Below are 23,787 nucleotides of genomic sequence, written 5' to 3'. Positions count from 1 at the left end.
AAACCAAATGAAAAAATTAAAAATGGAAAGTAAAATTGAAAAAGATAAACTACGATAATGTGGAGAATCATTTCGAAAAATGGAAAGCTGGCCGGGCGCGGTGGCTCACGCCTGTAATTCCAGCACTTTAGGAGGCCAAGGCGGGCAGATCACGAGGTCAGGAGTTTGAGACCAGCCTGACCAACATGGTGAAACCCCATCTCTACTAAGAATACAAAATTAGCCAGGCATGGTGGTGCATGCCTGTAATCCCGGGAGGCCCAGGCAGGAGAATCGCTTGAACCCGGGAGGCGGAGATTGCGGTGAGCCAAGATCGCGCCGTTGCACTCCAGCCTGGGCAACAAGAGCAAAACTCCGTCTCAAAAAAAAAAAAAAAAAGAAAGAAAGAAAGAAAAAAGAAAAATGGAAAGCTGATACAGTATGAGAAATAATGTGTTCAGGTTAAGAAATGCAATGACTACCATGTACCTATCAAGACAAAGCAGCTTAGAGAAGTTTTATTAATTGCGCCTACTCTCTCAGATCTATGGCTACGTGATACTGACTTACCCCAGCATTCTTAACAAAACAAACACACAAGCAACAAAATGATGAGCGAGCCTAATTTAGCATGGCTTATTTCTCAGAAAACTTTTAGTTGTTCCTAGTGATCGTTAAGTTCTTAAAATTTCCATTCATTTTGCATTTAATTATCTTTCCTGGAGTTTTACTTAGAAATGATGTATAATTGACTAATTTATAGTTACTAGGCATATGTGAAAATAGATCTAGTAAGGTAATCACTATGAAAGCAAATTTGTTCAATTAATACAGAAGTTTTTTATTAGTGTGATAAGTGAGAATTTTTAGCACCTTGTTCTCTATCATTCACTTGGAAATTATTTTACATTCCTTCCAGTTTTTACATGCCACATACAATCAATAATTAAGCTTTATTGATTCCTGGCCCCTCTTCTCCATCTGTACTGTCATTGCTCTAGCTGAGGCCATCTTCAGCTGTCACCTCAGTACTGCATGAGTCTTGTCTCCTCTGAGCTATCCAGTGGTTTAGGAGGATAAATGGTGTCTGAGGCAAAGTGATGTTTGTTCTCCCTCTGTAAACACATGCACTGTTACTCTAGAATTTGCATTCATTTCTTTAGGGCACTCTTCCCTATGCCCCAGCACCTGTCCTCTATTTTTCTTCCAGAATGATCTTTCTGACCCAAATATCTGGTATTACTCTCTTGCTTCAATAATTTCTCATCATCTGAAGCAGAAGTAGCAACTGCCAAAGCTCTCAGGGGCCAGACAGGTAGCAGAAGTGACAACTGAACAAAGCAGATTAGATGGGGACTATTGCAGAATGGTGACATTAGAGCCTGTCAAATGTGAGAAAATGTGGCCAGAACTTCTAGGTCTTCAAAACAGACTGGAAATCCAGATTTTATGTGAAATGGTTTAGCTTTTAAGTGTCAACAAATAATTCATCACGTTTTAAAGCATGGCATAAGCCAAACAAGCCACTTGTGTAGTCTGTGAACAATCAACTTGTGAACTCTGACCTAATAGGATAAGATCCAGATTCCTTAGAATGGCATAAAAGATTCTTCATGATCTATTTTCTGCCTACCTTACCAACCATATCTCTTGCCCATTCTTCCTGCCCCCCTCCAAAAAAAAGTATACTTCATCAATTCTGAGTTACTCTCCACTTTCAGAAAAAAAGTGTAGCATTATTTTCCTTTGTGCTTTTGCTTCTATTCCTGCACATTGAGTGTCCTCCCTAACTCACATTGCATCACTTCCAAATACCTCATTCAATTCTCCCTTGATTAGTCACCTAGCTTAAGTGTCACCTCCTCCTGGAAGCCATCTGTTTCCCTACCACTCCCCTCCCTTGCCATTTGGAATCCATGTCTCTTGGATAGGTTCCTAAAGCATTAAGTATATCCTAGTCATTAATTGAAATAAAGCCTATAAGACAAGCAAGTGTATGTGAGGGGATATTAAGTTCCATTTCATATGTGTTAGGCTTGAAGATTTCATGTCAGTAGGCAGTTGTGTAAATAGGTATGGGACTTAGGTGCAATATTTTGCCTTGAGGTGGGGATCTGAGAAAAATTAAATAGAAAAGAGAGCTAAAGATGAAATCCTGTGAAATAAGATGTAGGCAGAGAAAAAGGAGGCTTATAATAGGAGTCTGAAAAGTAATTAGAGAGTTAGGAAAACCCAGAAGAAAGTAGTATCATGGAAGACAAGGGGAAAATTTCCAGAGGGAGGAAATATTCACCATGGTCAAATAATGTAAAGCACCCTTTGGATTTAGCAAAGACATCAGTGCTAATCCTGATAAAACTAGTTTAAAGGAAGGTGGTTGTTGAACCAAACTTGAGTGGACTGAGGAATGAACAGAAAACATGGATATATGTAGAAAGCTGAAACTGGATCCCTTCCTTACAACTTATACAAAAATCAATTCAAGATGGAGTAAAGACTTAAATGTTAGACCTAAAACCATAAAAACTCTATAAGAAAACCTAGGCAGTACCATGCAGGATATAGGCATGGGCAAGGACTTCATGACTAAAATAGCCAAAGCAATGGCAACAGAAGCAAAAATAGACAAATGGGATCTAATTAAACTAAAGAGCTTCTGCCCAGCAAAAGAAACTGCCATCAGAATGAACAGGCAACCTGCAGAACGGGAGAAAATTTTTGCAATCTACCCATCTGACAAAGGACTAATATCCAGAATCTACAAAAACTTAAACAAATTTACAAGAAAAAAACCAAACAACCCCATCGAAAAGTGGGCAAAAGGTATGAACAGACACTTCTCAAAAGAAGACATTCATGCAGCCAACAGACACATGAAAAAATGCTCACCATCACTAGTCATCAGAGAAATGCAAATCAAAACCACAGTGAGATACCATCTCACGCCAGTTAGAATGGCAATCATTAAAAGGTCAGGAAACAGGCCAGGCACAGTGGCTCACGCCTGTAATCCCAGCACTTTGGGAGGCCGAGGTGGGGGAATCACGAGGTCAGGAAATCAAGACCATCCTGGTTAACACGGTGAAACACCGTCTCTACTAAAAATACCAAAAAAAAAAAAAAAAAAAAAAAAAAAAAAATTTGGCCGGGTGTGGTGGCGGGTGCCTGTAGTCCCAGCTACTCAGGAGGCTGAGGCAGGAGAATGGCGTGAACCTAGTAGGTGGAGTTTGCAGTGAGCAGAGATGGTGCCACTGTACTCCAGCCTGGGTGACAGAGCAAGAATCCACCTCAAAAAAAAAAAAAAAAAAAAAGTCAGGAAACAACAGATGCTGGAGAGGATGTGGAGAAATAGGAACACTTTTACACGGTTGGTGGGAATGTAAATTAGTTCAACTATTGTGGAAGACAGTGTGGTGATTCCTCAAGGATTTACAACTAGAAATACCATTTAACCCAGAGATCTCATTACTGGGTATACAACCAAAGGATTATAAATTATGCTACTATAAAGACACATGCACGTGTATGTTTATTGCAGCCCTATTCACAATAGCAAAGAGTTGGAACCAACCCAAATGTCCATCAATGATAGACTGGATTAAGAAAATGTGGCACATAAACACCATGGAATACTATGCAGCTATAAAAAAGGATGCAGGGACATGGATGAAGCTGGAAACCATCATTCTCAGCAAACTATCACAAGGACAGAAAACCAAACACCACATGAGCTCACTCATAGGTGGGAACTGAACAGTAAGGAAACTTGGACACAGGGCAGGGAACGTCACAGGGGGCCTATTGTGGGGTGGAGGAGTGGGGGAGGGATGGCATTAGGAGAAATACCTAATGTAAATGACGAGTTGATGGGTGCAGTAAGCCAACATGGCACAAGTATACCTATGTAACAAACCTGCAAGTTGTGCACATGTACCCTAGAACTTAAAGTATAATAAAAAAAAAAAAAAAGAAGAAGAAAGAAAGAAAACATGGATATGTAAACCATGAATATAGATGACTTTTTCTCAGGAGTACTTTGTTTTGTGAAGTGGAGAACAAACATTAGAGTTGTATATAAGGTTAAGGAAATATTTTTTGTATGAGCTATTTATGGGTTTAATTTTAGTATTTCTCAACAGGGGTTATTAGCATTTTGGGAAGGGTACTTAGTTATTGTTTGGAAAATTCCCACACATTGCAAATTATTTAGTTATTACTGTCTTCCTCACTAAACCACAGTAGTGTTCCACAATCATTTTGATAATCAAAAACACCTCACCCACATGTCCAAGTATCTCTGGAGTAATGGCATTGACTCTAATTATTAGAGAGTCACAACACGGTCTCCCATAATCCACTTTTTCTCCCTCAATATTTTATTGTAAGAAACATCAAACAGCAAAGTTGAAAAAATAGTAAAAGATACTTGGATACCTGTGACCTAAATTCAGAAATTAAAATCTTACCAAACTTGCATTATCTACTTATATGCATTTGTGTTTATTTTTTATTATATGAAATCATTTGAAAGGAAGTTGTCAACATCATGTTTAACATACTCATCTCCTTAAATGAAGGATACATTCCTACAAAATCACATTATTATTACATCTTAGAACAGAAATAACAAAAATTCCTCAATATCATCTAAAACACAATCCATATTCAAGTTTTCCAATAATCAATTATATATAACTTTTTTCCAAACTGGAACCTAATCAAAATTTATAAGCTTAATTGGTCATTATGGTTTTCAGTATCTTTTAATCTAGAACATTTTTATTTAAAGTTTTTTACAACACTGACTTTAAAAGAGACCAGGCCAGTGCCCTAGAGATTAACCTACATTTCAGGTTTTTCTGATTAAGTATGTGTGGTATCATTTAATATGTTACTTCCATGTTTCTAGTAAAGTGACAGTTGATCTGAAAGGCCTGGTTAAACTCAGGCTAAAATTTAGGTAATGCTTAGGCACATAATGGAGGTGGCTCTACTATTAATGGTGCTATGCTTGATCATGGAATTGAATCTTTGGTCAGTATACATTGTTGATTGCAGGGAATGAGTGTTTACATTGTTATAGTTTTAGCACTAACACAGGGCTTGGTACATACAGAGTACCAATAGGGTACTCATAAATACTGGCTTAATGAATGGTGAATAAATGAATGATTTACACTGATGTTAAGTGATACCTAACAAAACTGAGAGTTGGGTTTTGACACACATGTTCTAGAATCCTTGGTTATAGATCTGAGGAAACAAATTGAGTGTTTATACACTCAATTGCTGTTACAGTTTTTTTTTTTTTTTTTTGAGACAGTCTCACTCTGTTGCCAGGATGGAGTGCAGTGACACAATCTCAGTTCACTGCAACCTCCGCCTCCCAGGTTCAAGTGATTCTCCTGCGTCAGCCTCCCAAGGAGCTGGGACACCAGGCACACGCCACCATGCCCAGTTAATTTTTGTATTTTTAGTAGAGATGGGGTTTCACCATGTTGGCCAGGATGGTCTCGATCTCTTGACCTCGTGATCCACCTGCCTCAGCTCCCAAAGTGCTGGGAAAATGCTGGGATTACAGGCATGAGCCACCACGCCCAGCCACTGTTGTAGTTTTAAATCATGTATTTTATAAGGAGCACATAATTTTCTGTTCACTTGAGTGGACCCCTTCCAAGGCCCTGAACTTAATTATTTGTAATTTTAAATCCTTTTTCTTAAAGAAGAATCTCTAAACTGTAACAATATCAGGTTCCAGAAAACCTGGATACACCCTCAGCTCAGATCTTTCCCAGTTAAATCAGTATCTTTTCTTCCCCCACTCTTTACTGCAAGTAACTTCGGAAACTGTTTTTCGCTCTCTTCAGCCCATTTTTTTTCTTCACTACATTTAGCGGTATCTGAATTAAAATGTATTCATTTTCTGTCCCTCCTCACTAGAATGTAAGCTCATTGATGGCAGGTACTTCATTTGTTTCATTCACTCCTGTGTCCCCAGAACCCAGAATAATGATTGACAAAGAACAGGTGCCAATCAATACATTTTTACTGACTGACCTCAGATCCACCAAACTGCTACATTTCAGTCATGTTTGTGGCACAGCTATGTTCGGCTAGTGGGAGTCCCAGGCTTACATACCAGCCTCCATGAAGCAGCCATTCATTTTGAGATCCTGTCACATTCTGGCTACTTCCAGAGATCTGTGAGCAAATCCTTGCTGTTCAAGAGACCAATAGACTTCTCATTCTTTTGAGCCTTGGTGTCACTTATTATTCTCAGTGAAATCCTTCTTTCCCATGGAAACACCCAAGGATGGCTTGGGTGAACCCCTCTGCTTGGTTCCACCCTAAGTAAAAATAATATTCCATGGAATTATGGTCAAAATTTTTGTAAAGTGAAAATAAAGGCAAATTTAGAAAACTGCTATTTTTATTGATTTATAGTGCTATGCAAATAGAACTTCATTAAAGTTTCTAGCACCCTCATATACTAATTTCAATCAGATCACTAGCCCTAAACTCTTATTAAATAGAAATTAGTGGGTGGACATTTCAAGTTAGGAGGGAAAATGTTTTGAAAGCAACTTCTGCTTTCTTCCTTGCCACAAACCTGCCCTGAGGCAAGGAAGCAGAGTTGCTATCAGTTTAAATAAGGGAAGGAAAAGGCAAATACAAGAACACAAACAAAATCTCAAATTTTTTTCTCTCTCACATACATTATCCATTTAATCTTTAAGACAACCACATGAAGCTGATATTCCCACCTGCCAAAATTGAGCACGGTCAGCATGTTTTGGTTCTCATGAATACCTTACTTTGTTTTTGCACTCTGGTCTGTGAAGGAATTTTAAAACTTTTCCTGGGATTTGATTTGAAGGACAATTGAATGGATCCCTCAACTAAATACTAGTGATCCAAGACAGAACTCATGCACTTAAACTTGCCTTCCAGATACTGAAGAAAACTTCATCTTGTAATTTATTCTTGTAATTTCAGTGCCATGGAGAATGACTCTTATTTTTGAAATTCCTTCAGTACACAGATATTTCATACAAATTGGCCTTCCTGCCAATTCCCTGCCTTGACACCTTGAGTTGGGTGTGCCACTAAGGCCTATCCTGTAACCTTCACTTAATTAGTCATAATTATTATTACACATACTAATTAAAGTCAGCCAGCTTCCTAAAGTGTAGGACATGTAGACTGGTGGTACATGAGGTAATGTTATAATAGGTAGATGTAACATTAAAACAACAGTGAAGCACTTAGCAAAATATTCTTTTTTCACTATCTTTTAATCTTTCTGATTATGCTAAATTGAAAAATCTTAGGTTGATGCTCATATGTCCAACCCTTACCAATATCCCTTTTTTAACAAACTGAGAGCATGGCTTGGGCTCAGACCCTTGACAGACAACCTAACTAATGTTTTGTTTTCACTGTATTTGCTTTAACAGTCTTATGTCAAGTGAAAATGTTTTTCACCTACCAAAGCAACATAATGTTGCTTTAAAATAAATTTGTCTTAAAAAGGTTAAAGAAAACATTAAGGAAATACCAGTATTTGTGGTTCTTGAATTTGGCAACAAAATTGATAAAGTTTGGGAAATACTAAATTAATTCCTATGAAAGGGACGTGACATTCTGACACGTGATACAGGTTGGGAGTCATGTGCAATGAAGATGAGTTATTTCTTTAGCAGCATAACTGCACTTTAGATTGTTGCCAGACACTCATCTGATTCCCAGTTTGGGGAGACCAAAGAAGTTTCATGAGCATATCAGCCATTACTTGTACTGTGATAGGCTTAGTTTCTTGAAATGAAGTCAGATGTGAAGTCAGATGTGGCACAAAATTTACCCTAAAGTAAATTAGAAACTCACCTTGTAATCCAGAGGCAAGGCAAAGGATTAGATGCTATGATCTAGAAATCAGGATTGATCTAGCAATGGAGTCTGAAGCAAGTTAGGGTGGTTCCGTGTTGGTTCTGGTCAACTCCCTGTGTAGGACTAAATAAATTATGATGTGAACAGATTGTCAACTTTTCTCCAAAAAAAATTTTTTTTTTCTCCTTTTGAGACAGAGTCTTGCTCTGTCAACCAGGCTGGAATGCAATAGTGTGATCTTGGCTCACTACAACCTCTGCCTTCTGGTTCAAGTAATTCTCCTGTATTCTCGGGTTCAGCCTCCCGAGTAGCTGGGATTACAGGTGCATGCCACCACACTCAGCTAATTTTTGTATTTTTAGTAGAGACAGGGGTTTTGCCATGTTGGCCAGGCTGGTCTCAAACTAGTGACCTCAGGTGATCCGCCCACCTCAGCTTCCCAAAGTGCTGGGATTACAGGCATGAGTCACCCTGCCCAGCCTTTTCTTCAGGTTCTTAAATAAAACATTGGAAAGAAATTATTATGTAATGGAAAAGAGTTTGGCCCAGGTGTAGAATACAGAAGATTTAGAAACAAGGTCTTTGTTGACTGTTCTATTCTCAAGTGTATAAACGTAAATTAGTATCTCAGATTTAAATTAGGGATAAGGAGAACATAAATAGATCAGTCAAAAGTATTTATTAATATGTGATGTATATTTTTAACAAGGAGATTATAATAGCAGAAACAAATCTAAGTTGTGCACGTCAGCATTTCAAATACATTTATAATTTAAGTTGATCATTATTAGCAAGCAAATTAACAGTAAGGAATGTCTGTAGTCTGATTAAACTTTGAAAAAAATATATAGAGATCTTATTCTGACAATCTTGTGCATGTAATAAATAAAACCCCCAGCCAGGTGCAGTGGCTCACGCCTGTAATCCCAATACTTTAAGAAGCCAAGGCAGAGGATCACTTGAGTCCAGAAGTTTGAGACCAGCCTGGACAACATGGGGAGACCCCATCTTTAAAAAAAATAGAAAATAAACTAGCTAAGCCTGGTGGTGCCGGTACCTGTAGACTCAGCTACTTGGGAGGCTGAGATCATGCCTCTGTACTGCAGCCTGGGCGATAGAGTGAGACCCTGTCTTAAAAAGAAAAACAAAAAAACTCCAACATGATTCATTTGTTGCAGCCAAAAATATATTTCTATGTATATATGCAAAATAGTAAGTATAGTTTTATTTGTACTTCTGTTTTAAGGCTTAATTTGCTTTAAAGGAGCTAAAATGTATCCTCATATCCCAATCTGTTCAGAGGCCATTAGGAAGTGAAAATATTTGCATTTCTTCCATTTGTACTGCTTAGACAAATATGCAGTAAAAGCACATGTGTGTCTGTGTGTGTCTTTTTTTTTTTTTTTTTTGTAAAGATAGGTTCTAGCTCTGTCGCTCAGGCTGTAGTGCAGATAGCTCACGGCAGCCTCGAACTCATGGACAGAGTTCTCCTCAGCCTCCCAAAGTGGTAGGATTACAGGTGTGAGTCACTGTGCCGGGACTGTGTGTGTCAATAAAAAATTTTGCTTGTTCTGGAATTAACCCAAAGTCTTCAGTACCATTAATTCACTAACAACAATTTTAAAAAAACCCTCCCTAAAGACAAAGTAGGTGGCAGTTGAAGAGCACTTTCAATATTAACATAGAGTATCTTGAACCTTAGAGCCACGGAAGAAGAAAAACTAAATTCAGTGAAATTTGCACATGATAACAGTCTTGGTTGGTTGGTTGGTTTTTCCCTGACAGCTTCTGGGAACTGAATGAACTTAATTATGTTTTATTAATAAACTATTATTAATTTTGCATCCTGAAATAAGTGCTTGAATCAGGAATAGCATACTTCCCACTAAACTCCTTTTGCCTGAATGAAAACTTGAGATACCCATCTATATTTCAAGGGCACTTTTAAGAGCTACCAAATATGCTGTAACATTCTTGGAAAACAGTATACACTGTCAGTTTGCCTAGGTAGAGAGAGGAGCTGATAAGGAAATCCTCAAGTTCCTTTCTTTTATTCTGAGCAGTATTCTGTGGATAGGGATTTTGCATTTCAGTGCTAACAATGTTTTTCAGCACCTAACACCATGAATATTCAAAGGTCTGATGTTATCATTAATGTATGTTATGAACATACAATGGTACATCTTATGAATATTACAATTCATTTTCTATTTCTACAATGTAATTCAGAGGAAATATTTTTACCCTAACCTGGATTCTATTACTATCCTATTAATTGTGGTTCAGAAAATTGTCTCACAGGCAGGTAGTTTCTTAATTATATTTTACTCAATAATTTTCTCAATATGATAGGCTGCGTAGTCCACTGGAAAAGGCATTATGCTGACAGTAAGAAAAGCTTATTTGTTCACTGCTCTATCTCCAGCACCCAGAACAATGCCTTACCCAGAACAGGTGCATAGTATTTGCTGAGTGAATTCTAATCCTACTTCTGGGTAAAATTAAGTAAATTATCTAGTTCTTGAGGGACTCAGTCTAGACGACCCCTAATCTTCCATGGTAAGGTTTTGTGGTTTTTATTTTGGCTTTTCTAAATGCTCTAAAAATAGTAGTGGATAATAACGATGTAGTGTTCAGTAAAATCAATTGGTGGAGATTGTAGATAGATGGCTCATAAGACATCAGTATTACAAATCCTATGTGTGTGCGCGTGAGGCAAAGTTAAAGTCTTTTTTTATGAAGATAATACATTACAGTCTTGTTTGGGCAAGTGAACTCAAGAGGTGGTTCAAATAAATGTCATATTTTTCATTGTATATTCAGTGCCTAGTACAGTTACTGGCTCATAGTAGGTATTCAAAAAATAGTGGTTGAATTAATAGCCTTCATTAACATTCCGTTTAAATACTAGACGCAGCTAGGTCTCTAACCCTCCTTAGAAAGAGATGGAGCTGTAACCAGAAATCCCTTAAAAGGTAAGGACCAGTAATCAGGCTGAGCTAAGCTCATGGGTCCTACGAGACAGGCTTAAAGCACTGAAGGAAGAGAACTCAAGCGTGAGAGAAAGCAAAACAAAAGTAAAGAGGAAAAACATTTCTAAAGTGGGGGTTGGCAGGAAGCCACCGCAATTACCGCAGGTCAACCCTGGCCAATAGGTGGTCACCTCAAGAACTTACCATTAAAACCCTCGGCTACACAGACCTCACTTTTAAAAGGTTATTAATTCTGACATGCCCAAGTTCATCTGAGTTCCTTAGAGCAACCACCGGCACCTACTTCACGACCTATCCTCCATTCCATTCAAATAACGCAGCCAATAGGAAAATCCTCCGCCTTGAGCCAACGACTCGGCGTAGCTGAAACAGGCCGGGAGGCAGATCTGCCCTGTAGACCCTTGCGGTTCCACTGCTGGCCTCCGGATTACCGGGAGCCCCCAGCCCGGCAGGACAACCTTCCTTCCCCGCTTCCTCCTTTCCAGGTCTGTCCCAGCCCCCGCTGCCTGGGCCACACCCGCTTCCCTCCGGTGGCCCAGCCACCCCCGCCGCAGTTCGCGGGAGCGCCTTTCCTGGGGCGGGCGCAGGCCCAGGGCGCATGCGCACTGGTCGAAGGGCACCTCCCAGTCCGGATCTCGCGAAGTTACGTTAGATTGGCCGCCGGTGACGGGTGGCCGTGCTGGGGGCGGGAGGGCTTCTGTGGTAGGAAGGGAGGTCCGCTCGGCCGGGCGCGCCGCCCCAGTGCTCTGTGGGATACTGGAAGTCTCGAGCGTCTCCTCCCGGTTCCCAGCCCTCCTCTGGCCCTCACTCATAGAAACATTCACACACCCCCTGCCTCCCCTCTCTTCCCTCTCCGCCTCCCCCTTCCACCCCTCGCGATAAGAAGACCCGGCGGCAGGAGAGGGGATGAAGATGGCGGACGCGAAGCAGAAGCGGAACGAGCAGCTGAAGCGCTGGATCGGCTCCGAGACGGACCTCGAGCCTCCGGTGGTGAAGCGCCAGAAGACCAAGGTGAAGTTCGACGATGGCGCCGTCTTCCTGGCTGCTTGCTCCAGCGGGGACACGGACGAGGTCCTCAAGCTGCTGCACCGCGGCGCCGACATCAATTACGCCAATGTGGACGGACTCACTGCCCTGCACCAGGTCTGTGCGCCCAGTCGCCGGCTCTCCTGACCCTGAGGGTCCTCGTCGGCCTCCCGCCGGGGCCTGCCCTCAGTTCTCCACCTCTTGAGGCTGGGGGCGGCGGGAGACTCCCTGCTGCGGGGTGAGGGGGCGGTTTCCCGAGAGGGCGGGAGGGAGAGCTGGTGGAGGGGAGGGCGCTGGGCTTGAGGCCCCCTTCAGAACAGTTCCTGGTGGAGTTGGGAACCGGGTGATTTCCGGGGCACAGGGGAAAAGGAACTGTGGTCGTCTTGGGGCCCCAGGGCCATTGGTGGATGAGTCTGGGATTTGGGGTCGATACAAGGAGGGGTGTAGTGGGGTTGTGCCTGGGCCCCCGTGTCAGTGATAAATTCGGAGGGGTGGATACTGAAGGAAGAAAACTAACAAGAGGCATTAGGGACGCTTAGGCAGATGAACATCTTTGACTTGTAGGTAGGCATTGGATTTGTTGCACTTTTGAGGACTTGATTACAAATGATGATGATAATAGTAATCTAGAGCCCTAAGCCGAGTGCCCTGAGCGAACGATTTCCTGTTTTCTCATTTATTACTCTTGGTCACTGGGGAGGGGAAAACAGGGTGTAATTAGCTGATCTGCACCGGCTGAAAGGAAGGGGATGGAAATGGGTAGAGTAAGGAAGCCCTCTAAAGGGTTTGCCCACCTCCGGACCGGAACGTGTTGAGTCTGATACTCGAAGTTTGCCGCAATGTCAGAGATCCTTGAGTCCCAGGTCCTGGGTTGTGCACTTGTGTTAGAAAGAGAAGAATAAATAGGGGACATTCTTTTCAAAGCCGGTTACCAAGCTCTGATTTTTCTTTTGGGGGTGGGAAAAAAAAAAGACTGGTCACAAACTTTTCTCAAAATGGATGCTTTGTGCATGTTAAAGTTTTATAGTAGTCTGATTGGGATCTCTCAATGTTAGCCAAATAAGGAGAAACTATTGGCAATCCAGAGATAATGTTGCTTTGCCTTTAACAGGCCAAAAGCAACACAACCATGTAGAGTTCTGCATAAAAAGCAATTTTTAAGTGATGGTAATAGGTGACAAGGCATACGCTTTTTCGATTTTCTTGGCGGGCAACTTGGAATAACTATAATAGAAAATGACTTTGCAGCAATAGCTTCCCCTTACAATGAAAAGACTTGTAAGCTATCTCAAAGTTGCTTTGGTTGTATGTGGAAGATGCATAGCCTTATTTCGAGTAATGCTGTAGTAAAAACTTGTTTGGGAGGTTGAAAACTCAAGGCTTTATTATATTTCATTAATGTTAACTTGATGCCTTTTTAAAAGAGGTGTGTAGTAACATTTTTCCTTGTAGTGCTTGCTGTTTAAGGGAGTGATGACCATTTTAAATTTTATATAATGGAATTCTCATATCAGACTTGGAGTATAGCCTTTGTTTACAAAGTTGACTGGATACGTTGAAATTATTGACAAATTGCAGGACAAATATGGAATTAAAAATGTGGCACCAAGTAAAAATATAACAGGGTATCTAGCGTTTTCTCTATTTCATTAATTTAGATTCTCTAATGCATAGCAAACTTTTTATTTGGGTGAAGTTTATTTAAGGCATATCATAACTCTTAAGATTTTAAAACCATGGTGTTGAGAATGAAAGAAACTTTTGGCATTAAAAATGATAATGTAATTATGTAAGATGAATCTTCAAATTTCTTTCAAGTGTACTTTACACGTTTTAGTGTGAAATAGATTTTGATTATTACTGTAGGAGGTCAGGATAATTGGATAATTGTTCGCATCAATATGTTTCATTGAAATCGTCAAATAGAAATTTAAAGTTACTGTTGTTGTGGAGGAACCCAATTGTATTGGCCTGGAGGAAGAGGAAAATTTTTGATATTTACATTGTTGTAATACTGGTTTAGGGAGGAAGAGAAAATACATTTAACTGTCTTCTTAAGATCTTTTTTTCTCCTCTCAATATTCACATGTTGCAAGAATTGTCAGACTTACCAATGTCTTCCTGATTAACTGAATTCAGTGGTCAGTTTGGTGTTGTGTAGCTGTATCTTTATTGGGTATTTTGTTTTAGTTGACAAACACTTAAACAGAAGTTTCTAAATTTACACCATTTGCATAATACCTTTCTGTCACTTTTTGTCACTATGAGTGTTTGACCCAATAATTTCCAACTGCCTCCCCTTTTCCATAACATTTTTCCTTATCTGCAAATTCCTTAAATCAATGAAGCCAAAATCTTTAAAATATCAAGCATTAAAATTTTTGTTATGTTTTCTTCACTCTCATTTCTTATTTATCAACTCTTGTACTTTTTCCCCATTGTTACTATGAAAATAGGGAGTTCACTTTGGGCAAATTTAGGACAACAGCTAGTGAAAGACAGTAAATAAACACACACACAAGAAAATTTTAAACTTTTAAGAAATCTCTAAACTTAGCTTGTTTTCCATACTTAATTCGAAATACTAAAATCACTGATTTAATAGTCCTTGAATAGTTTTTTAAAAATTTAACCTGAAAAGATCGTAGAATACCTAAAATGTTTTACTGGGTTAATTATTGTTTATTTTTTGAATATTCATTTACTTTTTGGTTTTGATCAAGTGTTCTAAATTTCATTGTCTAGAGAAAAGTTTTAGGAACATCACAACCCACAAATATACTTTTACAAAATACAAAATCTAGTATTTTGCTTTTATTTTAAATATAAACAGCTTATATTGAAAGGTTTGTTAATTTGTTGAATGTGCTCCCTCATTAGAAGTTATAAAAGATATCCAGTCTTCCACTGTTCTTTTTGTATAGAAATATGTCCTCTATATAGAAGAAAAAGCAGTGTTTCTTGTCAAATTTCCTATCTTAGTCTCCAGAATAGCCTTTCTTCCCCACCCACTCCACGCGGGACCTGACCCCCAAAGCTACAAAACAGCACAAAGTTAACCATAGATATAAATTGCCGGTTTTCTAGTACCGAGGTCTAGAGTAGAATTTCATTATTACCAATGGGGCAATAATCAGCTTCTGATTTTATAGGTACCTGGTAGAGTTTTACAGTATATGATTATATCTCTATTTTGGCATACTTTATGAAGATTTAAGGAGATTAATAAGGTTATATGTAGATTGCCTTATTGCTGATTCTTACTGATACTGGTGTGCATAAAATACAGGGCTGAGATTTTTCTCTAGCAGTTTTGAGTTTAGCCTGTTGATTTTAACCTTAAAATCTTTTCTTTTTCCTCTGCGCCAGTGACTTCCAAGTCAGTTTACGGTTCCGTCATTTCTGCAAAGCTCCAAGCCTCGTTTCCATTTGTTTGGGTTATGTATTGATTTAAAATGAAATATTATTAAATGTATTGCAATTTTATATTTAATAATGTCTTTTAAGTAGTAATATAGTAAATACAAGTTCACCCCCTTTGCCATAGAATGGCAACTACTGTATTCACGTTAACCTTTGTGATTTCTTCAAAGGATTTCTTGCTGTTCAAACATAGATTTTCATAGTTGCAATTCAGTATTATAATTTTACGTTTATCCCTTAACATTAGAGGTACTTCTTTAGACTTTACCAGCATCCTTTTTAACTAATTATTTTAAAGTACTATTAATTTAGTTATAAGACTGTTTTACATCATTATCAGGAATTTCTTTAAATTCAGCCTACAACAGGTCTGTCTTTCCCCATCAAGCCTACTCTTCTCATTGATGTCCCTGTTTTTGTCAGTGATCTTTAGATCAAGTCAAACATTTTAGTTATTGTTTACTCATTCCCCTTGTCTATGTATAATCCAGTCTATCTTCTAGCTCAGTCTTTTCTTTACAATTACCTTGGCATCAGTTCTTTTCCTTGCCATTCTTTACTGGCAACCTAGTTCATACCTTTATTATTATTATTATTATTTTTGAGACAGAGTTTCACTCTTGTTGCCCAGACTGGAGTGCAGTGATGCTATCTTGGCTCACCGAAACCTCCACCTCCTGGATTCAAGCGATTCTTCTGCCTCAGCTTCCCAGGTAGCTGGGATTACAGGCGTGTGCCACCACGCTCAGCTAATTTTGTATTTTTAGTACAGATGTGGTTTCTCCATGTTGGTCAGACTGGTCTTGAACCCCTGACCTCAGGTGATCTACCCGCCTCAGCCTCCCAAACTGCTGGGATTACAGGCATGAGCCACCGCGCCTGACCTTATTTTTATCCCTAGAGTATAGTAATAGCTTGTTTTTCCTGCCTCTGTTTACTCCCTGATTTAATCTAGCATGCATATTGCTGTTGTATTAATCTTTGGACAGTATCACTCTGATGATGTCACTCCTCTCTCTAAATTTGGATATAATACATTTTATCATTTAGCTTATGGTTGATATATCTCCATTGTGTTGTATCTTTTATAGAAATGGGTTAACTTGCTGACATTTTAACCAGATCTTTACATTTTTTATTTCCATGCCTTTAGCCATGCTTTTTATGCTCTCTCCCTTGTTTGCCAATTAAAATTCTAGTCATTGTTCAAGATTCTCATTCTCTTCTCTGGGGTGTTCACTGTACCTTATATTTTGCCTCTCCTGCAATAAAAACACTTTTTACTGAATAGTGTTTGTGTTCGTCGTCCCTTGCAGCTTCTGAGGACCTAATCGTCCACATTTTTGTATTTCCAGAGCCTAGCACATAGTGGGTGCTCACTAAAGGTTTATTGAATTTTATCTTTTTACTTCAAATCATCAATAGTAAGTTTTAGAGTTGTTTGTATGTTGTGAAATACATTTTTGAAACCTTCACATCAGATACTTAGCATATTGTTCTTGCACATAATGGAATTTGTGTGTTTATGAAACAGATTAAAAACTTTGTTGTGGATTTCAATGTATTTACTTTGAAAAATTCTTTTTTTTTTTTTTTTTGAAATGGAGTCTCATTCTGTCATCTAGGCTGAAGTGCAGTGATGTAGTCTTGGCTCACGGCAAACTTCGCCTCCCAGGTTCAAGCGATTCTCCTGCCACAGCCTCCTGAGTAGCTGGGATTACAGGTGTGTGGCACCACGCCTGACTACTTTTTTTTTGTATTTTTAGTAGAGATGAGGTTTCACCATGTTGGCTGGGCTGGTTTTGAACTCCCAACCTCAAGTGATCTGCCCGCTTTGGCCTTCCAAAGTGGATTACAGGTGTGAGCCACCGTGGCCAGCCTAAAAAATTCTTAAATTGACCTCCTTTCTTTTAAATTCTAAAGCAGTCTAGATCTTGGTTAAGTGGTAGAAAAATATATCCAGTTGAGTCATTAATTAATTATTCACTTTCTTAGAGTCTGAGCTAGATCCTCTAGAGCAGAGGTTCACAAATGGCTGGGCCGTGGACAGGTCGGTCCATGACTTGTAAAGAACCAGGCCACACAGCAGGAGGTGAGCAACACACTGGAGAGCTAGCATTACTGCCTGCAGTCTGCCTCTTGTCAGATCAGCAGCGGCATTAGATTCTCATAGGAGCGCGGACCCTATTGTGAACTATGCTTTTGAGGTATCTAGGTTGTGTGCTCTTTATGAGCATCTAATGCCTGAAGATGATCTGAAGTACAACAGTTTCATCTGGTCCCATTCCCCAACCCCCATCTGTGGAAAAATTGTCATTCACGCAACTGGTTCCTGATGCCAAGGTTGGGTACCACTTCTAGAGGAATACAAAGTAGGATGTTCCATGTTCTATGCTATTACAATTTTTAAATAGTTTTTCTTTTACTTTCCAGTACAGACAGACTTACAGATAGATTTAATGTGAAATCCTTTTGCTCTTAAAGTACAAATTTGATCTACTTCTAAGGGAGCCATTTTAAGCATCTTTGTAAAATATGTGATTCTCTCGTCAGTAAAAGGAATACTGTAGTCTTCTTAAGATGTGAAGTGTAAAAGACACTGGAAGCAATTAATTTTGAATTGCTTGTTAGCAAATAATTTAATTGATTATTTTGAAAAATCTGAATTAAGAGTTTATAGTTCGTAACTATTTACCCTTTTTTTGATGGAGAATGTTAGGATCTTGGAAGAACCTATTGGATAACTTGAGCATTAAAATTTGTGTCTAAAAGAATGTGCAGTGTAAAATATTTCTCTGCATAGTTTTCTCTTTAGAAAAGCTGTAACACTTATGCTCATGCCTTTCAAAAGTTTTTATTGAAATCATCCTAAATCCATTTTTAAAAACCTACCTAAACAAACAAACAAAACCCTCCCAACCCCAAACTGGCCCCTCACCTACAGATAAGTGGGCAACCCTAGCCATGTATGGGGTGTGCTGGTAGGGCACCAGTTCCCTCACTGCTGCTGTTATAATGCATTTTCTGTAGTTGCTGCCTCTATGCTTCCTGGCAACACTTTTGTGGTCTGACTTTGAGGTGTCATAACCAAGACCATCTTTCATGTGCCTCAGCTACAGTATGATTGCAAGCTGTGACTGAGCATTTTCTAGTATAGCCAGGTCGAAACACTGGATGGAATAGAGGAAATGTTTTTCATCATCCATTTGTTATTACCACATATAAAAATTACAGTTCACATAAGAAAAGTACTTTAAAAATCTTATTAGATGATTTTTGAAAGAAAACTATTTAAAAACCTTTTAATAGGGGGAGGCATAAAACATTGTTTTGTTCCTACCGTAACATGTTACTTCTTGACACTATATGGAATTGCTATTTTCATTGCCTCTGCCTGCAAAAAATTGCTATCTTTTACTCCACCCTTCTTTTGAAAGTTTGTGGGGCTCCACAATAAGGTTGAAAAGATGATGAGGTATTGGTATTTTGGTATACCTCTTTGAAAGATTGAAGACCTCCAACAATTATAAGTTTAGATATGTAGTCAGTTGGAGTCAGATATGTAGTAGCCATGACTTAATCAGTGTTTTATTGAGGAGCAGTGCTTTACCAAACAGTAGTTTAATTTTCACAACATGCTTTTTCATTTGCTCAAGGTTAACAAGAAAATAAATGGCACAGCTGGAATTCTTATGCAGGTCTCTTTGATTCCAAAGCTCAAACTTTACCCTATGCCAGGTATCTTCTTTAAAGTCTGAAGAAGAAAATATTCTTAAATCTTTTCGTCATTATGGTGGTGGTTAGTAGTTGGAGGTTTCTCTGTAAATTAACTGAAAAATCAAGTGAAACACACATGTAATTTTTTTCTTCATCCACTTTTGTCTTAGCTAGCCCATACTTTTAAGACCTTTCTATGGTAATTGAACTGCAGTAGTACTGTATCTAAATTAATCTCAGAATTCAAAATTGTCCTAAATTTTAGGAAGTGCCAAGATTATTTTTGACTTATCATTATGTGCAGAATACATCAGCAGCAACAAGAAACATTCCTTTTTTCACGACATAGAATTTAATTTTTAACTACCTTTATTTTTCTTTACCCTAATAGCAATTTATATTGTTTCAGTTGTTGTGTGTGTGTGTGTGTGCATGTGATGTATATATGTGTGTTTTGAGACAGCGTGATAGGCTCTGTCACCACGGCTGGAGTGCATTGGCATGAACATAGTTCACTGTAGCCTTTTTGGGCTCAAGTGATCCTCCCACCTCAGCCTCCCGATCAGCTGGGAATACAGGCGTGTGCCACCACTTCCAGCTAATTTTTTTTTTCTTGGAGACAGGGTCTCCCTGTGTTGCCCAGGCTAGTCTCAAACTTCTGGGCCCAAGTGATGCTCCCACCTCAGCCTCCCAAAGTACTGGGATTACAGGCATGAACCACTGCACTCAGCCTGTTTTAGTTTTTTAAAATCATTTACAGTAAATTTTTTATACATACATACATGTACCTATTTGACTCTTTTTAGAGACAAATTGTAGGAAACTTCGTATCAGGGATACTGGAGGAGAAAAAGAAGTCCCTTAGGTACCCTTAAGGTAGGGACTTTGATTCTTTTTTCTTTAAATCTCCTTTTGTATCTGCATGTTGTTTTAGTAGGTACACAATAAGTATTTAATGATTTTAAAAAATTGGATACAATGTAAACTAATATTTTGAAGAGCAGAATTCATAGAATCCAAATAATAATTTGGGTAAATATAACACACTGACAAGCTTTTAAAATGTCCTAATAAAAAACTTATATCAACCACTTACTTTTATAATACTTACAATGTAAAAGTAGCCATTATTACAATCAAAACATTTATTAGGTGGTTGGGTATGGTGGCTCACGCCTGTAGTCCTAGCACTTTGGAAGGCTGAGGCAGGCAGATCACCTGAGCTCAGGAATTTGAGATCAGCCTCACTAATGTGGCAAAACCCCGTCTCTACTAAAAATACAAAGAAAAAAAAAATTAGCCAGGCGTGGGGGCACATGCCTAATAATCCTAGCTACTCAGGAGGCTGAGGCACGAGAATCGCCTGAACCCAAGAGGCAGAGATTGGAGTGAACTGAGATTGTGCCACTTCATTCCAGCCTGGGCGACAGAGCGAGATTTTGTCTTAAAGACAAAAATTATCGGGAAGTTAGATTTATTTTTGAAATGGAAGCTATTACTGATTATCAATAGAAGCTTCAGTTTATGTAACTTAGTTTAAAAATTCTTTAAACAAATCCTTGAGTGTTCATTTAGAAAAGTAATCTCTAGGTTGGATGCAGTGGCTCACACCTGTAATCCCAGCACTTTGAGAAGCCAAGGCGAGAGACTTGATCCCAGAAGTTCAAGACCAGTCTGGGCAATATAGGGAGACCCTGTCTCTACCAATAAAGAAATAAGAAAAGAAAGAAAAAGGAAAAGAAATCTTTAGCATGGTAACATTAGAAATAATGCGTATTTTTTAGTTATTTTACTCATACTTTTTTTTCCAAATAACATTTTTACTATGACTCCCTCTATGTCAGTATTTTCTGACCTTATTAGTGTTTTGGTTGTTTATCTTTTCATTGTTATGCTGGCTAACCATAAAAAGACATGCTTGAGTTCTGTGTTACTGCCCTAAGTGTGCTTGCTGCCCAACTCAAATGCTCTTTCATGGGTGGAGACATTCCACATTGTCATGTGTTATATAGGCATTTCTGAAATGACATTCAGTAGAAACCATGGAAAGAAGTGAAAGCATTCCTCAGCTGTCACCTTTTTAGTAGTCTATTTAAATGTTATGTGTATTGAGTGAGATACTCTGCAGAGAGAGCTTCACTTAATAAAAAGCTTCACTTTTAACTTGATGATTTAACTCATATTTGAGCTGAAATTACTATTTTCTTAGTTTAACATGACCGCTAACAATAAAATCATAAGACTGTACAAAGTTCATGTCATTTTCTTGAGTACTGCATAGTGCAAAGGAGAATACATTTTGTGAGATGTACTTGGCACCCTCTTAAAGATTAATAACCATGTGGGAAAGTGTATTTTCATGGACTGCTACACACACACACACACACGTACACGTAAACACTCAGTTACCTTTACTTGTAATAAACATCCCAAATTATATGTTATTAGCCTTCAAAATTGTTTTAGATGGTTATAAACTTATTTGAATATTTATACTCTTACATGGAACACTTATAGAGCTTTTCTATTGGAGTTTCAGCTCCAGAACGTTTTTTAAAAATATCCTCAGTGTTGAGAGTTTTTTTTCTTTCAGGAGAGTTTTTAAATTTTGAAAATGATATCATTCAAAGATGTATCTGGTGAATAAAGGTAGGTCATACAGTAATCATGGTTAATAAATATCCGTGATTACATGATATTTTTTAAAAAGCTTATTCTTAAGTGGAATATGATCATAAATAGGTCACCTTGGATTTAAGTTAACTCTTTTTATATTGTCTGGATTTGAGTATGCTTCAGAATTTCTAAACTTAAAGTACTGTTCATTTGTGTTCTAGAGTTTGATGAAACAAGTCAATGTTACAGGTTGTGAACATAGTCTTTTTTGTACATGTTTGTGTTTTCTGCAAAAGATTTTGGTGCTGCCTGGCACAGTAGCTCATGCCTGTAATCGCAGCACTTCGGGAGGCTGAGGTGGGAGGATCGCTTGAGCCAGGAGTTCAAAACTGGCTTGGGCAACAAAGTGAGACCTTGTCTCTACAAAAAATTTAAAAATTAGCTGAGCATGGTGACACGCGTCCGTGGTCCCAGCTACTTGGGAGGCTGAGGCAGGAGGATTGCTTGAGCACAGGAGGTTGGGGCTGCAGTGAGCTGTGATCATGCCACTGCATTCTAGCCTGAACCACAGAGTGAGACCAGGTCTTACATTTTAAAAAAAGATTGTGATGCTCCTGTCTCTAGGTCATGACACTATTTCATTAAGAGCTATTGTTTTTCTTAAAGATACTGTAATTTCTACAGTTTTTCTTAAGAGGTTTGAACAGATGACATATTCAGCAATTTCTGTATTCCTTCCAAGTACATACAATCTACTTAAGAACTTTGTAGCATATTCAATATTTTTTCTTTTAAAATGCCTATTGCTATTTAACTCTTTGAACCATCATTTTTTACAGTTAAAATGCCTTTATATTTTTGATCTTCTCAGTGTTTTCAATTATTTTTTGATATACATGAAAATTTAATAAGTAATTATTAAGTCTTCAGTGTCTTGCTTTTATATGGGTCATCCCCATCTCCTTTTTTTAAATTTAATTTAATTTTATATTTTAAGACGGAGTCTCGCTCTGTCTCCCAGGCTGGAGTGCAATGGCGCAATCTCGGCTCACTGCAAACGCCGCCTCCCAGGTTCAAGTGATTCTCCTGCCTCAGCCTCACCAGTATCTGGGATTAGAGGCGTCCACCACCACACCCGACTAATTTTTTTTATTTTTAGTAGAGATAGGGTTTCACCATGTTGGCCAGGCTGGTCTAAAACTCCTGACCTCAGGCGGTCCACTCACCTCAGCCTCCCAAAGTGCTGGGATTACAGGCGTGAGCCACCGTGCCCAGCTCTCCTTTTTATTTTTAAACATGGCTTACTTTTGTATGTTTACTGTTGTATGTGAATTTATCCCAAATAAAAATAGTTGTAAAAGTTTAAGAATAATTATTTAATTAAAACACTAATGACAAATGTAAAAAATTAAGTGTTATCCAAAATTTCGGGACTGGAGTTTGCTCCATTTAAAAGTTTAACATCCTTTTAAATATCTCTGTACAAGTATGTAATTTTCTATAAATGGGATCATACCGGGTTTTCTGGTTTATAACCGGTTTTGAAACATTGCATATTTCAAGAAACATTTCTGTGTTAATGAATTTCATTAATACATTAACGAATGTGTCATATACATTTTCCCTTTTAATGAGTATATAGTATTCCATTGTGCTGTGCATGTGTATATGCATCTCGGAATTTATTTTCCTAGTCTTTTCATGGTGAACATTTAGTGTATTTTCTACTTTTTATGATATGGTGAATATTATGTACATCTTTTTTTTTTTTGAGACGAAGTCTCCCTCCGTAGCTCAGACTGGGTGCAGTGGCATGGCACAATCTTGGCTGACTGCAACCACTGTCTCCTGGGTTCAAGCGATTGTCCCATCTCAGCCTGCCGAGTAGCTGGTATTACAGGCACCTGCCATCATGCCTGGCTAATGTTTGTATTTTAGCAAAGACGGGGTTTCACCATGTTGGCCAGACTGTTCTTGAACTCCTGACCTCAGGTGATTCACCCGCCTCGGGCTCCCAAAGTACTAGGAATATAAGCGTGAGCCATCACACCCAGCCTATACCATGTACATCTTTACTCACTCATCACATTGTATTCTTTAGGATTGTTTCTTAGAAATCTTACCTGCAATCTTATGTTTTGCTCAA

At 38.6% G+C, this 23,787-nt stretch overlaps 1 protein-coding gene and 1 long non-coding RNA gene across 6 annotated transcripts in view; one reads left to right on the top strand and one right to left on the bottom strand.

Annotated features, from left to right (window-relative positions):
* Positions 1 to 6,118: 6,118 nt before the first annotated feature.
* Positions 6,119 to 11,416, bottom strand: LOC103238781 (uncharacterized). Its single transcript, XR_005239922.2, has 3 exons — positions 11,043 to 11,416; positions 7,864 to 7,989; positions 6,119 to 6,326 (listed from the first exon to the last, which is right to left on the bottom strand). It is a non-coding gene; the product is annotated as an uncharacterized lncRNA (long non-coding RNA).
* A 133-nt stretch (positions 11,417 to 11,549) lies between these two features.
* PPP1R12A (protein phosphatase 1 regulatory subunit 12A) overlaps positions 11,550 to 23,787 on the top strand; it is a 166,675-nt gene continuing 154,437 nt past the window's right edge. For 4 of the 5 annotated variants that reach the window (XM_008004116.3, XM_008004115.3, XM_008004117.3 and 1 more), the window contains exon 1: positions 11,627 to 12,002. In XM_008004116.3, coding sequence (XP_008002307.1) covers positions 11,766 to 12,002 — 237 coding nt within the window. In that variant the 5' untranslated portion in view covers positions 11,627 to 11,765. Of the gene's footprint in view, positions 12,003 to 23,787 lie in introns of all 5 variants that reach the window. The other variant, XM_008004114.3, reaches the window with a different exon arrangement.

Source organism: Chlorocebus sabaeus, chromosome 11 (genome assembly GCF_047675955.1).
Source record: "Chlorocebus sabaeus isolate Y175 chromosome 11, mChlSab1.0.hap1, whole genome shotgun sequence".
NCBI lineage: Eukaryota > Metazoa > Chordata > Mammalia > Primates > Cercopithecidae > Chlorocebus > Chlorocebus sabaeus.
Note: the sequence above shows the minus strand (reverse complement) of the source record. Positions and strands in the feature narration are given on the sequence as shown.